Source organism: Chiloscyllium plagiosum, unplaced genomic scaffold, assembly GCF_037043375.1.
Source record: "Chiloscyllium plagiosum isolate Xiang-an unplaced genomic scaffold, Cpla_swu_hap1 HiC_scaffold_35, whole genome shotgun sequence".
Taxonomy (NCBI): domain Eukaryota; kingdom Metazoa; phylum Chordata; class Chondrichthyes; order Orectolobiformes; family Hemiscylliidae; genus Chiloscyllium; species Chiloscyllium plagiosum.
In genome coordinates, this window is record NW_028270173.1 from 23456399 (window position 1) to 23471069 (window position 14671).

The 14671-nt window shown below is 45.6% G+C and overlaps 1 protein-coding gene across 16 annotated transcripts in view; it reads left to right on the forward strand.

Annotated features, from left to right (window-relative positions):
* The window catches only part of LOC122541389 (ras/Rap GTPase-activating protein SynGAP-like), a 1066559-nt gene that overhangs the window by 340230 nt on the left and 711658 nt on the right, over positions 1–14671 (forward strand). For 15 of the 16 annotated variants that reach the window (XR_015753055.1, XR_015753056.1, XM_087979364.1 and 12 more), the window contains exons 3-4: positions 1231–1352; positions 9056–9161. Coding sequence is in view for 13 of the 16 variants with exons in the window: in XM_087979364.1 (XP_087835490.1) it covers positions 1231–1352; positions 9056–9161 (228 nt within the window). In the remaining 3 variants the exon portion in view is untranslated. The remainder of the gene's footprint in view (positions 1–1230; positions 1353–9055; positions 9162–14671) is intronic. The other variant, XM_087979369.1, reaches the window with a different exon arrangement.

Here is a 14671-nt window from a genome sequence, read left to right on the forward strand (position 1 = left end):
ACAGTCCAAAGATGTGCAGGTCAGGGTGGATTGACCATGCTAAATTGCCTGTAGTGTTAGGTGTATTAGTCAGAGGGGAAATGGGTCTGGGTGGGTTACTCTTCGGAGGGTCGGTGTGGACTGGTTGGGCTGAAGGGCCTGTTTCCACACCGTAGGGAATCTAATCTAATCTAATCTAAAATTTGGTATGATTATGGGAGTAGCAGGGCTCAATTCACCATGTTACTGCGGGACGTTAGAACAATTCACTCTGTGAATAAGATCCCAAGGGTTGATAACACTAACCTGAGAGACTGAGTCAGAGTACTGCTCACAGATTTTTCTATTGGTCTAAAACACAGAGCAAATTGTTGAAATGTTCAATGGGTCTTGACCCTCAAAGGTTGAAGAAAGGCTGAGTAGTTGCCTGGCTATTGCTAACACCTTCGAGGAGAAAGTGAGGACTGCAGATGCTGGAGATCAGAGCTGAAAATGTGTTGCTGGAAAAGCGCAGCAGGTCAGGCAGCATCCAAGGAGCAGGAGAATCGACGTTTCGGGCATAAGCCCTTCTCCTGAAGAAGGGCTTATGCCCGAAACGTCGATTCTCCTGTTCCTTGGATGCTGCCTGACCTGCTGCGCTTTTCCAGCAACACATTTGCAGTATTGCTAACACCTCACAAGGGTTTTGAAGCCAACGGTATATCTTTTGAAGTGAAGCAACTGCTATAATGTAGGAATTGCAGCAACTAATTTGCACACAGCAAGCTCTCACAAACTGCAATGAGATCATGACCAGCTGATGTGGCCATAGGAGATCCTGTGGCATAATGAGTAGCATCCCCGTCCAAAGCCGAAAGCTCTGGGTTCTGGTTCTGTTTTGTGAGATGATGGCCTGGCTAGAGTGCATGTTAATATGCTCTCTGTTACACATAAGGCAGGTGGAAAGAGCATGACAATCTCTCATTCTGCTCTGTTCTGTAGCCTATGGTGGCAGGCTAGCAACCTTCTGCAGAAGAAATTAGGCATGGAAGCGAGCGTACACTATCTGTGTCATATACCAGTAGGGAAAGAGAAGTAAAGAAGAATGAAGTGTTGGTTGATGAATGAAATATGGACTAAAGGCCTGGAGGAGGTTCCCTGTCTTCTTTTGAAGGAGGGAAAGGGCAGAGAGGAGCAAATCAATCAGGAAATTAGAAAGAATTTAGTGTTGTTCTAGCAGAACTAATGATGCGATATCACCTCTTCTTGCAGATGTGCGAGGACCACCAACTCATCGAATCTCCTATAACCAGTTACCTTACGACCGTCCCGTGTGGAACCCAAAATTCTGCGTTGTCTCCGGAAACCAGCTTCTTATGTTAGACGAGGAGGAGGTACGTGGGTGAGAGGATGGAAAAGAGGAAGGGGTGCCCTGTAATCCTATCCCTTCTGTTTGTCCATTTATTCTTGTACTGGAATGTGGCAAGGCTGGCATTTATTGTGCATCCATATTTGCCCTTCGACTGAATGGCTTTTGAGGCTAGTTCAGAGGGTGATTAAGGCTAAACCATGTCACTTTGTAGGCCACTTGGAGGAAGAAAACACCATGAATGACAAAATGTCGGCATCCAAGTTCAGTAGGTAATAGGGAAAGCAAAAAGAAGTTTGGTTTTTATCTCAATGGGAATGGAGTACAAAAACAGGAAGATTTTGCTAAAGTTTGACAAGGTACCAGTCAGACCATTACTGGAATATTTAAAACAGGTTTGGTCCTTTCATCGAAAGAAAGATATGTGGTATTGGAAGCAACCCCGAGAAGGTTCACTGGGCTAATAGTATTTGGCGTGGTGGATGCAGGTACAGTTAGTTGCAATGTTTACAAGACACTTAGATAAGTACATGAATAAGAAATGTTTGGAGGGATAAGTGCAGGCAGGTGGGACAACTTGGATTAGGATTATGGTTGGCATGGACTGGTTGAACTGCTGGGTCTGTTTTCGTGCTGTGTGACTCTATGATGCTATGACTCTCTTATGTGGAGAATTTGAGTATTTTTGGCCTGTGTTTGTTGGAATATAGAAGAATAAGAGACCTTATTGAAACATATAAGATTCTTAAAAATCACACAACACCAGGTTATAGTCCAACAGGTTTAATTGGAAGCACACTAGCTTTCGAAGCGACGCTCCTTCATCAGGTGACTATCACCTGATGAAGGAGCGTCGCTCCGAAAGCTAGTGTGCTTCCAATTAAACCTGTTGGACGAGAACCTGGTGTTGTGTGATTTTTAGCTTTGTACACCCCAGTCCAACACCGGCATCTCCGAATTATAAGATTCTTAGAGAACTTGACAGGGTAGATAGGGAGCGATTGTATCGCCTTGTGGGAGACTCTAGGAGCAGAGGAAATAGTCTGAAAATAACAGATTGTACATCTAAGACAGAGAGGAGGAGAAATGTCTTCTCACAGAGTGAGTTTGTGTAATCGTTTACCACAGAGGCCTGTTGAGGCTTGGACATTAAGTATATTCGAAGTTGAGGAGTGACAGACTTTTAAGCAGTGAGAAAATCTTGTCATGGAGAAAAGGCAGGAAAATGAAGTTAACGATTATCTAACTAGCCATGAACTCATTGAATGGTGGAGCAGATTCAATGGGCTGAATGGCCTACTTATGATAGTCTTATTTCCTTCCCTAAACAGCATTAGTGAACTAGTTGGATTTTTACAGTGATCGGTTGTTCTATTCACCATTACTAGATTTATGTTTCAGGGTTTATGAATGGAATTTGAATCCCAGAAGTGGTGGGAATTGAACCCATTATCCCTCAAGCATTGGTCTGAGTTTTCTAATTTATTACTCCAGAGACATTATCAATACCCGACTGCCACCAGCCCCTACCTCGATCAGATTATCCGAGATGGTGTCTGGGAGATGGGCCATGTGTCTCACAGTTTAAAGTCATCCAATGGAGTGATGGAGAATCTGCTCCCTTTCTGATTGGCCGGTGAGAGTTGGGTGACCAACAGTGGGAGTATGTTAAGGTTATGTGATGAAATCTCTGGAATATGGTCTGTCAACAGCCTTGGTAAGAACACTCCTGGAATACTGTATTCATGTTGGAGGAGAAGGCAACCTCTGGACCTACAGTTCTGGTCTCCTCATCTGTGGAAGAATGTTCTGGCTATACAGGGCGTGAAGTCAATGTTTACCAGACCGATTGTTAGCATGGCAGCACTGATATAGTCAGTTACGATGATATTCACTGGAGTTTAAAAGAATAAGGGGGATTTCATAGAAACCTTTAAAATTCTAACAGGACTAGACAGGGTAAAAACAATGACTGCAGATGCTGGAAACCAGATTCTGGATCAGTGGTGCTGGAAGAGCACAGCAATTCAGGCAGCATCCGAAGACAGGCAAAATCGACGTTTCGGGCAAAAGCCCTTCCTGATGAAGGGCTTTTGCCCGAAACGTCGATTTTGCCTGTCTTCGGATGCTGCCTAAATTGCTGTGCTCTTCCAGCACCACTGATCTAGACAGGGTAAAACACAGGAAGGAGGTTCCCAATGAGTGAGAAGAATCAAAACTAGGGGTTACAGTTTAAGGATATGGGGGAGGCCATTTAGGACTGAGATGAGGAGAAATTTCTGCACCCAGAGAGTGTGAGCCTGTGGAAGTCACTGGCACAGAAAATAATTAAGAAGGAGTTAGATATAGTTCTTAAGGCTAAAGGGATCAAAGGGTATGGGAGAGAAAGCAGGAACAGGGGACTGAGTTGGATGATCAGCCACGATCATATTGAATGGTGGAGCAGGTTGAAAGGGCTTGAATGGCTTACTCCTCCCCCTAATTTCTGTTTCCATGTTTAAAGTGATCAGATGTCATTTAGCTGAAGCTTGCAGGAGAATCCAGAACCGGGGAGGGGGTCACAGGCTAAGATAGAATATAGAACATAGAAACATACAGCGCAGTACAGACCCTTTGGCCCTCGATGTTGCGCCGATCCAAGCCCACCTAACCTACACTAGCCCACTATCCTCCATATGCCTATCCAATGCCCGTTTAAATTCCCATAAAGAGGGAGAGTCCACCACTGCTACTGGCAGGGCATTCCATGAACTCACGACTCGCTGAGTAAAGAACCTACCCCTAACATCTGTCCTATACCTACCACCCCTTAATTTAAAGCTATGCCCCCTCGTAATAGCTGACTCCATACGTGGAAAAAAGGTTCTCACGGTCAACCCTATCTAAACCCCTAATCATCTTGTACACCACTATCAAGTCACCCCTAAACCTCCTTTTCTCCAATGAAAACAGCCCCAAGTGCCTCAGCCTTTCCTCATACGATCTTCCTACCATACCAGGCAACATCCTGGTCAACCTCCTCTGCACCCGTTCCAGTGCCTCCACATCCTTCCTATAGTATGGCGACCAAAACTGCACACAATACTCCAGATGCGGCCGCACCAGAGTCTTATACAACTGCAACATGACCTCAGGGCTCCGGAACTCAATTCCTCTACCAATAAAAGCCAGTACACCATATGCCTTCGGGCGGCACGGTGGCACAGTGGTTAGCACTGCTGCCTCACAGCGCCAGAGACCCGGGTTCAATTCCCGACTCAGGTGACTGACTGTGTGGAGTTTGCACGTTCTCCCCGTGTCTGCGTGGGTTTCCTCCGGGTCCTCCGGTTTCCTCCCACAATCCAAAGATGTGCAGGTCAGGTGAATTGGCCATGCTAAATTGCCCGTAGTGTTAGGTAAAGGAGTAAATGTAGGGGAATGGGTTGTAGGGGAATGGGTGGGTTGCGCTTCGGCGGGTCGGTGTGGACTTGTTGGGCCGAAGGGCCTGTTTCCACACTGTAAGTAATCTAATTACCGCATTATTTATCTGGGTGGCAACTTTCAGAGATCTGTGTACATGTACACCAAAATCCCTCTGCTAAGTATCCGACCATTAGCCCAGTACCCCATCTTTTTGTTACTCTTACCAAAGTGAATCACCTCACACTTACCTACCTTGAACTCCATTTGCCACCTTTCTGCCCAGCTCTGCAACTTATCTATATCCCGCTGTAACCTGCCATTGTCAACAACTCCACCGACTTTCGTATCATCCGCAAACTTGCTCACTCAACCTTCTCGCCCCTCCTCCAGGTTATTTATAAAAATGACAAACAGCAATGGTCCCAAAACAGATCCTTGCGGAACACCGCTAGTAACTGCACTCCAAGATGAACCTTTACCATCAACTACTACCCTCTGTCTTCTTCCAGCCAGCCAATTCCTAATCCAAACCTCCAACTCACCCTCAATGCCATACCTCCGTATTTTTTGCAGTAGCCTACCATGGGGAACCTTATCAAACGCCTTACTAAAATCCATATACACCACATCTACCACTTTACCCTCATCTACCTCCTTAGTCACCTTCTCAAAGAATTCAATAAGGTTTGTGAGGCATGACCTGCCCTTCACAAAACCATGCTGACTATCCTTGATCACATTATTCCTATCCAGATGCGGAGTAGGTGTCACAGCATCTGTGGAGAGGGAAACAATGGGTTGACTCTCCTTCAGTTCTGCAGGCCACTGAGGACTAAGATGAGGGGAAATGTCTTCACTCAGAGGGTGGGAATACATGCTCATTTTCTCGATAATGATGGTGAGATTCGGTTGTGGTAAATAATTCAGCACAATGCTCGGTTCTAATAACAGTGAGACATGAAGAAATATTGGAGGAGAAGGTAACCTCTGGACTAAGGGATGATGGTTCCATTAGCCGGCTTGGTGACATGGCCTGGGTCAATCTGATTGACACAGATCGATGCTTTCCCAGTTGGGTAGGAATTGAGATGGTGAGGAGGTGGGCTTGATGCAAGGGAAAGTGGTTAGGCCTCTCGCACCAAATGAAATCTTTTCATCATTAAAGCAATCAGTGATTAGAGTACGTGCATGCTTTTGTCTTAACCTGCACCCAATCCATCACTCATTGCCTTTGCCTTGTGATTTACGTTGGATGCCAATCCAGTCTTGACTTTAACATTCTCCTTTTTTTCTTCTAATTGGCCTCATCCTAGCCTCTAATCACTGATCTCACGCCCTCTCCTTCTGCAACTACCATCACCCAACAGCCCTGTTCTGTTTCAAAACCCTTGGAGATCTCTGATCTCCTCCACATCTGGCCTTAGCTTGTGGCTGAGTCAGAAGCCTGTGGGTTCAAGCCTCCCTCCAGGGGACCCTAATGCAATGCTGAGAGAGTGCTCCACTGTCAGGAGTGCTGACGTTCAGTTGAGACTTTACACTGCAAGGCTCTATCTCCCATCTCACAGCTGAGCGTGAAAGACCCCAGGGATTTTCTCCTGCAGAAGGGAGGTTCTGGCCAATATTCCCTACTCAATCTAAGTCTTTTTTGTTGTTTTAGGGAGGGGGCTTTGTGGATTTGTATTGCAGCACCTGACAGCAATTCAGAAAGTGCCCAACTGGTTGTGAAGTAGATTGGAAGATCCTGAATGGTACTGCATAGATTCACCTCTTCTCTGAAGGCTCATTGTCAGATTTTGTTTGAGAATGTTTCTGTGTAATGCTATGGGGATTTTTCTTTACCCGTACTCTCATGGCTCTGTGTAAATGCAGATTGCAGAAGCCCTGGCCCTTTACCTCAGTCCTTAATGAGAAGAGCCATGCAGTTGCCAGTTTGTCACCGGGGTGGCGCTCTGAGCACATGTGGTGGGCGAGAGTGGGAGGAAAGGGAGCCGCCAATCAGATGGTGTTGCCACGGAGTCTCCTGGGAAACCAAATCCTCATTATTTTCTCCCACTCTTTCTCCCTGTCTTTTTCCATCTCTTTCTCTCCATTTATCTGTCTCTCTTTCACTCTACCATTTTTTTCCTCTCCCTCTTTCTCTCTCCCGGTCTCTCTCTCACACACGCACACACACTTTCTCTCTTTCTTCCTCTCTCGCTGTCTGTTTTCCCTTCCTCACTCTACCTTTTTCTTTCTCACTCCCCTTCTTTTGTTTTCTCTCTTTCTCTATCTACCTGTCACTCTCTCTTTCCCTTTCTCTGCCTCTCTCCGCCATCTCGCTCCCACTATCCTTCCCCTTCTCCTTCTCTTTCTCCTTTTCTCCCTCTCCTTCCTCCTCTCTTTCTCTTTACATTCCTACTTTTCTTTCGGTCTCTTCCTTCTTCTCTTTCTGCCTTTCTTCGTCTCTCCTGGAGTGGCACCTGTCAGGTCCATGTGAATTCTTGCTGTCTATTACCAATTCTTCCCCCCACCAGTCGCTGCCATGACTCTTGCCCAGGGTGTGCACCTAGTATGCTTCCTAGGTCACACTCAGCACTGAGACACACTGAGAGCCCTCTCCTCCAACATGCTTTTAAAGAACAAACAGGTGATCCAATCATCCATGTGGGAGCTTGCTGTGCCCAATTCAGCCCCTTATTTCCCCACCCTAAAACGAAATTACATTACGACATATTAAAAAATGTAACGAGAAATGGGCGTAAAACACTTGGAACATCCTGAGGTTGTGAAGGACGTAATGTCAATGAATGGCTTTTATTTCAGAAACAGAAAGGGGGAACAGCACTCGGGGGGGGGGGGGGGGGGGGGTCTTAACAGACGTGTGACAGAATCCTGGATCAATTTTCAAATCCGTTTCTCCCTTCACCACAGGGTGTGTTGACTGAAGCTCGGTCACAGACACCATCATCAACTAGAGCTTGCATCTACATAGCTCCTTTCCCATACAAAAAACAAGCAATCAAAGCTAGTGGCAGGAATCAGAAAAATAATTAATACGGAGTCACACTGAGTGATGTACTTTAGCTAAAGTTTGCAGGAAGGATGTTCCCGATGACTGGGTAATCCAGAACCTGGTTGGGGGGGGGGTCACAGGCTTAAGATGCGGAGTAGGTCTCACAGCATCTGTGGAGAGAGAAACAGTGGTATGACTCTCTTTCAGTTCTGGCAGGCCACTGAAGACTGAGATGTCTCCACTCAGAGGGTGGGGAGCCTGTGGAATTCTCTGCCACAGAAATCAGTTGTGGCCAAAACATTGATTGTTTTCACAAAGGAGTTAGATATATTCTAAGGGCTAAGGGGATCAAGAGGTATGGAGGAGAAAGTGGGAACAGGGGACTGAGTTGGACGATCAGCCATGATCATACTGAATGGTGGAGCAGGCTTGAAGGGCCGAATGGCTTACCCGTGCTTCAATTTTCTGTGTCCCTGTGCTCAAGGGAACCAGTTTAAAAGAGTGAATTTGAAGTGGAGACAGAGAGAGAAAGAGAGAGAGAGAGAGAAAGAGGTGGGAAGATTAACAGAGAGAATTCCATGGTTTTGAACCGTGGCTACCACTGGGTGAGGGGCGATTGGGAGCAATGGGAGGCTTGAGATGCTGGAATAGGAGGAGCACAGAAGTCTCAGCGCGTTAGAGACTTGGAGGAGGTTGCACCGATAGACAACTGACACAATCACTTGAGGAGCACAAGGAATTGAAGAAGGGTGAAAGATAGGGAGAGACATTTATTAAATCCAACAATCTGCAGCCATTCCACAGCTTGTCACAGCTGTCACTATACCTTACTGTCACACTGACTGCCATGAATCTCTCAGCAATCTGGTCATTATTGACCTTCCATTCATCTCTCGCTGTGTCCATAATAAATGAGATTGATGAATTGGTTAGAAGCAAATCGAAACAATCGTCACGGTAATTTATAGCTAGACCTCACAGATTGATTGTGTTCATTCAATTATTCACTGTTTATACCCCAGCAGAGAGAGCTTCACTAACCCCCTGTGCTGTCCCTGTCCTGGGAGTATTTGATGGGGACAGTGTAGAGAAAGCTTTCCTCTGTAGACAGTATAACCGTACACTGTCTCTATCCTGGGAGTGTTTAATGGGGACATTCTGGATAAAGCTTTATTCTCTATCTAACCCCAGGCTGTCCCTCTCTTGGAATGTTTGATGGTGACAGTGCACAGGAAGTTTTATTCTGTATTATATAATATGCCCCTTTGAAACTGCTGTATGTACCAATGGTTTGATTTGTGTTTGCTTTTCCTGACCTTCCGTCTGGTTTGCAGGTTCACCCTTTACTGCTTCGGGAGCGAAGGCACGAGCCTTCCTCAAGGACTAAGCTGCTGCGTCGGACGGTCAGCGTTCCGGTGGAAGGGAGGCACGCTGATCACGGTAAGATGTTCACCTGGGAGCACTCAGCCGGCTGCCCCCCCCGCTCTCTCTCTCTCTCTCATGCTTGCTTCTCCTGGCCTCCCAGTACAGGTGAATCTCTGTCTGCCTTGGTGGTTGAGAGGTGCTGGAACGTAGATCAGGGGATGGTAGCTGGGGGGTGGTGGTGGGTGGGGTGGTAGTGGTGGGATGGGTGGGGGAGTGGGGTTTGCTCTTTGATGTTCTTGACACGGCAACACTGCCTTAACAGGCAACATCAGCGGCAACTTCTGTACCATATTGACTTGGTTAGTGAAATCTGGAATTAGCATCCATCCACACTCAAGACAGAGCAGCTGGACACCACTCTTACATGCCTCATACACCTTTGAAGCTGGGAGTTGGTGGGGGATGAATGGTCAGCACTGGTCAGCGCTGGCTAAATGCCATGTTTACCTTTCCACAGGTCCTGTAATACGCCCTCATGATACAAAGTAATTCCCTTGACCAGCTTCCCCATATGCTAATCCGGCTTCCCAATAGCACAGTCCAGGAACGTTACGTTAATCTTTGCCAGGGACTGATGAATGTCTTTGGGGCTCATGATATTGTCTGTCTATGTTGCCTCACCCTCACCTATGCCCCCAGCAGCAAAAATCAAATGGGATATTCTATTGTTCTTCTGGATGTGGAGTGATTCCTGTTTCTCCTGCAACCTGACTGAAATTACATTTTATATCCTCAAAGTATGGTCCCATCTTGGTTTCAGCTATGTTTCACGTGTGCTCGCCTGTCTGGCTCTCCTGAATCTCAATCACTCAGACGTTTTGGTTGAAGCTGTCACCCGGTATCAGTGCCTCATTGGAAATTTGTTCTGAAGCGTACTGTCCAAGGAGCTTTGGCGAGTTGCTGCAGTGTACCTTGTGGATCAGTGCTTGGTGCTGCCACCGTGTGCTGATAGTGGAGGGGGGTGAATGCCAAGCTGGGGGAAGTGCAGTGTCAATCAAATGGGCACTTTATCCTGGATGACTGTGTTAATGCAGATGTCGTGGTCAGCTGTCCTCCCTGTGATTTACTCAGAAGTGCTAAATATTCATGTTTCAATAAGTCCAGATACTCAAATTTGTGTTCAGCATAGAGGGGATTAGAATTTCTACTTGAAAGGTCTGACTGTGAGTTAAATATTGCTGATCGACTGCCTGCTAGAAATACTGCTGGGATTTTAATTCTGCAATGCACCAGGAGCAAGGTAAAATTCTAACCGCAGTGGATTATGGTGTAAATTTAATATTTCTCACCTTGCTTTCCATATTCCTCTTTGGTCTCACCTCCTCCTCCCTGTCTGAATGATCTCTAGCCCTACAGTCCTCTGAGTTCGCTGCTCTCCTTCGATACTGGCTTCTCAAGCATCCTTGATTTAATCACTCCAGTCTGTGACTGCGCTTTCAGATACCTCGGTCCCAAGTTCTGGAATTCCTTCCCTCCACCTCTCTGCCTCATTTTTCGCCTGTGAGATGCTCCTTTAACAAGGCTTTTGGTCACCTGTTTCAATATCTTCCTCTGTGGCATTGACCTAAGTTTGGCCCAATAACCACTTTGTGAATCATCCTGGAAAATGTCTGGTATGTTAAAGGCACTACATCAGTGCCAGATATTATTATAAATGGAGAGAGACTCACTGGGGCCGTGTTAATCAGGAAAACAGGGAGAGATAGTAAGAGGATATTAGGTTTGGAAAGCTGCCTCCTGAATTTGGCCTCACAAATGAAATCATTTTGTCCACTTCCTCACTATCCCTCCCCCAAAATTGTCCAAAGTTTAGGCCCCATGTAGAGTTTTATCATGGAGATGATACGTTCAAATCATTCAGGTATTCTCCTGACCAGCTTCCCAATCCCCCACCCCTCGCCCTCACCCCATCCTCACCTCGCAGAATCACGGAAGTGTTACCAGGTTGACTTTAATGGAGACCCTTCAGCCCATCATGCCTGCACCAGCTCCTCCATCGAGCACCATTACCTATTGGCAGTCTTGTGCCCTTTCCCCAAAATCTTGCACATTTTTAAAAATCCAAAGAATAGTTTCATGCCCTCTTGAATGCCTCAATTGAAAGTGCCTCCCCCATATTTGCAGGTAGCACATTCCATGCTTAACTACTCGCTGGGGGAAAACGTTTTATTCTCACATCACCCTAGCTTATGTTCCTTGCTGCTTTAAATCTATGCCCTCTCGTTCTTGTTCCTGTTACACGCGTGAATAGTTTCTCCCTATCTACTCTGTCCAGCCAGCTCATGAATTTGAAAATCTCTATCAGATTTTCCTTCTCTCCACGGAGAATAGTCCCAACTTCTTCAACCTATCTTCATAAGTGAAATTTCTCATTTCTGGAACCACTCTGTAAATTTCTTCTGTACTTCTCCATTGGGTTTATATTTTCCTTATAATGTGGTGCCATCAACTGTACACAATACTCCAGCTGAGATCGAAGAGGTGCCTTTATGGTCACCACATCCAAAACTCTACAGTACATCTCCTCACTCACATTGAGTCCTTTTCACTCATCCCTGCTGTGTTTGCTGGTGTAATTCAGTGTCCCGAGACAAACCTGAACTTTAAGATTTTCTTTGAAAATTCCTTACGGCCTCTCCCCTCCTGAACTCTGTCGTAAACTCTAACTTGACAGTCCTCCGAGATCTCTGCGCTCTTCCAATCCTGACATCTCAACTGTCCCTGAGGATTATTGCTCCCTCACTGGTGACCACCCCTTCTGTGGCTTGGACTCTGAATTTCCTTGTGACACCTCCTCAGTAGACTAATTTCCCCCAAGATAGTATCCCTTAAAAACTACCTCTTTCAACAAGTTTTTGGCCCCTTTCTCTATTTTCTCCTTAAGTCACTCCATTATCAAATATTGGTTGCTAACAGTCCTGTGAAGAACCTTGGGATGTTTCCCTGTGTTAAAGGTGCCACACAAATGCAAACAGTTGTTGTTACATCCTGTGGCTGACCATTGCGAATGCAATCCCTACATCTCCCCAACGGGAAAATAAGGTTACCAAAGCTAGAAGAGTTAAATTTTTCGATTATTAATGAAAAGAGAATCAAAGCCAGGCATCCATAGAAGTTTTGATTGGACCCCAGATCTGAAATTTCCAAACGATGATATCGTTGTGCTTGAAGCAGTGAGGAAAAAGGAGTTTTTCACAACCTCAAGAAGTTTCAAAGTGCGTTTGCGGGCTAAAGAACTTTGAAATGTAGTTTGTGTTTCTGTTCAGGATGATCACAGAAATTATATTAGCCAAATTGAGGTATTTGAGGGGTAAATATTGGTGAGAGATTCATACCACTATTGTGTGGAAAAACAAGGACAGCAGAAATTTGGGAATATCTGTTAAATTAGTATGAAACTATTTGGTGAAAGTAGGCTCTAAATTTTTTCTTGATAATAGGTGTATTTACAGAATGCAGTGTTATATACATCTGCTTTGTACCCAATGCACCACCACACTCTGTGTGCAAGCGGTCTCTTATTATCACTGCTCTGGGGTATTTTGTGCAACTGTGAATCTTCATAACACATTTAGTATACAAATTCCCCTTTAAATCATTAACCATCCTGACTTGGAACTTTATTGCTGACATAGAATTGTCACTGGGTCAAAATCCTGGAACTCCCTCCTCAACAGCAATATCAGCAAACCGATAACATGGAATGATAGAATCATGGAATCCTACAGAGTGGAAGCAGGCCCTTCAGCCCATCGAGTCCACACTGACCCTCTGAAAAGCATGCCACCCAGACCACCACCTATCCCTGTCACCCTGCATTTCCCATAGCTAACCCAGGTAGCCTGCACATACCTAGTCACTGCAGACAATTTACCATGGCCAATCCACCTAACATGCACATTTTTGTACTGGCTTTGTGAATAACTTCTTTGTTGAAACAATGCAGGAGCTCTTTAGTCATTCAGTTACTAGACCTGGGCGTTGCTGTCTGAGTCAGCATTTATTGTCCATCCCTAATCGCCCAGAGGCCAATTAAAAGTCAACCATGTGACTACATTGAGTCACATGTAGTCTTGACCAGGTAAGGACAAGATACTTCCTTCCCTAGAGGACTTTTGGTGAACCCAGTGGGTTTTTTCTCACCAACAGTATCATGATCATCATTAGATTCTAAATTCCAGCTTCCTTACTGAGTTCAAGTAACTGTCATGGATGGATTTGAACCTGAGTCCTCAGATGGTGTCCAGATTCATAGTCTAGCAATAATACCACTAGGCCATGACCTCCCAAGTATTTCCCATCCGGTACTTGGTGTTATTGGATTAGGAATTGTCCAGTTGTCTTTCAGTGAGAGATGAGGCACCTTATGGGAAGACAACCCAACTGATCAAAGATGGGAGAGTGAGGAGAGGGTCAGAGTAGGTGGAGGTCATGTGAACATTCTTTCAGGGAAAGGGTTGTCCAATGAGAGGTGACAGCACCAGGTCTGCCACAGATCACGGCTTAAAGCTGCCCACAAAACTGACTGGATCTAACAGAAAAGGCTGTCCTCTCTGCAGCTATTCGTTTTACCAACCCCAGGAATAAATGTGTTCATGTTTCTGTGAGTATTAGCTGCAGCACCAGGATTCAAGATTTCTATGCTTCCAATGTAAGCTGGGTGCTCAGCAACAAAACCTGAACACATTCTGCCACCATCTATAAGATTTCAGATTAATTGCAGACATTGTCTTTCCCAAAATGCCCCTTTCCCTGCCTCCACTCCCTAGCCAGGTTGAGGAGACATGGAATGCGACACGAGTGAAAGATGTTAATGGTGCATATTTACAGCAGTTCTGCACTTTTTCAAAAGAGATGAAGCAGGATTTCGGGTTGTCAGGATGATCACAGATGGAATGAAGTGTGAAACATGATGGATCATGTGCAAATGTCAAACCCAGGAAGGAAACTGGTGAAGGATAAGTAATTCACAAGTGTGTTACCCGTGGTGTTGCTCGTGATCCACAGAACTAGTGCAAAGAAAGGGAGCCGGTGCCAGACAGGGAGGGAGGGAGAGACAAAGAAAGGGACCGAGGGAGGGAGACAGAGAGAGAGGCAATGGAGGAGATGCAAAAAAATGGTTTTAGTGGAATGGTTCCAGGCATGAGGGAAGCCAGATGCATGGATAAATTGGAGAAGCTGGGGTTCTATAAAAGTGATGGTTGAGAGGAGATTTGACAAAACCACAGAGTGTGTTAGGGTGCAGAAGGAGACCATTCAGTCCATGCACTAGACCTTGGAATGAGCATTCCAGTTTGTGCCCGTCTCTTCCATTTCTCCCATACCCTTTCACATTTCTTCTATTGAAATAATTGTCCAATGCCCTTTCAAGTGAGACGGCCTCCATCAAATTTCCAGGCAGCACATTCCAGACCATTCACTCTTCCCAACGAACACAGGGAGACATGTACGTACACAGAATCACAAAGAAACACACAATAACACACACATATATAGACACGAGCACATGCAAACATAGAGAGACA